Source organism: Eimeria mitis, genomic scaffold (assembly GCF_000499745.2).
Source record: "Eimeria mitis Houghton genomic scaffold, Emh_scaff3448, whole genome shotgun sequence".
NCBI classification, from domain to species: Eukaryota; Apicomplexa; class Conoidasida; order Eucoccidiorida; family Eimeriidae; genus Eimeria; species Eimeria mitis.
In genome coordinates this window covers 1,963-3,034 of record NW_013571789.1, presented here as the reverse complement: position 1 = coordinate 3,034, position 1,072 = coordinate 1,963, and the positions used below count along the sequence as shown (strand labels likewise).

Below are 1,072 nucleotides of genomic sequence, written 5' to 3'. Positions count from 1 at the left end.
TTTTTTTTTTTTTTTTTTTTTTTTTTTTTTTTTTTTTTTTTTTTTTTTTTTTGGTGTTGTTGGTGTTGTTGTTGTTATTCTTTTGTTTTTATTTTGAGTCTTAGTGTTGTTTTTGTTGCTGTTTTTTTTTCTTTTTTTTTCTTTTTTTTAATTATTATTGTTGTTGTTGTTGTTCTTCTTTTTGTTTTTGTTCTTTCTGTTGTTTTTCTTTTTGTTTTTGTTTTTATCGTTTTTGTTATTTTTATTGTTTTTATGATTACTATTGTTTTTACTCTTATCGTTTTTATTATATATATATATATATATATATATGTATATATATATTTATTTATTTATATTTATAAATTTATTTATTTATATTTTAATAGAATATATTTGTTTGTGTGTGTTCAGCTGGTGGCTGCATGCAGAGTACCCAAGCCGCCGCCTGTAGCTCGCCGGGCTGAGTTTGTGGGTGTTCCTTCTGCTGCTGGTACTGGTGCTGCTGCTGCTGCTGCTGGTGCTGCAGCAGCAGCAGCAGCAGCAGCAAGAGATGCTGCTGATGATTGCTTCGATAGAATTTGGGGCGGCGAGCAGTCTCTCCTGTCTCCTTGTCTTTCTTTTTTATCTAAACAAGAAGAAACAATACAACATAAAACACACTCTGCTGCTGCTGCTGCTGCTGCTGCTGCAGCAGCAGCAGCAGCAGCAGCAGAGGAAGCACTCAGCTTCGATAGACTTAAACATATTCAGCTGCCCTCTATTACCCTTGATACTTCTGCTGCAGCAAACAAGGTGCGTCTTTGTCTTTGTCTTTGTCTTTGTCTTTGTATTTTGTCTTTTGTCTTTGTATTTTGTCTTTTGTCTTTGTCTTTTGTTTTTCTCCTTGTCTTTGTCTTTTGTTTTTTTTTCTCATTGTCTTTTGTTTTTGTTTTTGTCTTTTGTTTTTATCTTTGTCTTTGTCTTTTGTTTTTGTTTTTATTTTTGTTTTTGTCTTTGTTTTTTTTTGTCGGTATTTTTGTTGTGTTTCTCCTTCAGTTTGTATATTTGTTGTGTCTTCGTTTTGTTTTTATTTATATTTAATATTTTTTTA

General features: G+C 31.2%; 1 protein-coding gene across 1 annotated transcript in view; it reads left to right on the top strand.

Moving 5' to 3' along the window:
* Positions 1-1,072, top strand: part of EMH_0066220 (uncharacterized protein) — a gene marked incomplete at both ends in the record, with an annotated part of 3,642 nt that overhangs the window by 1,174 nt on the left and 1,396 nt on the right. The window contains one exon of the mRNA XM_013498477.1: positions 394-774. Within this exon, the coding sequence (XP_013353931.1) occupies positions 394-774 (381 nt within the window). The remainder of the gene's footprint in view (positions 1-393; positions 775-1,072) is intronic.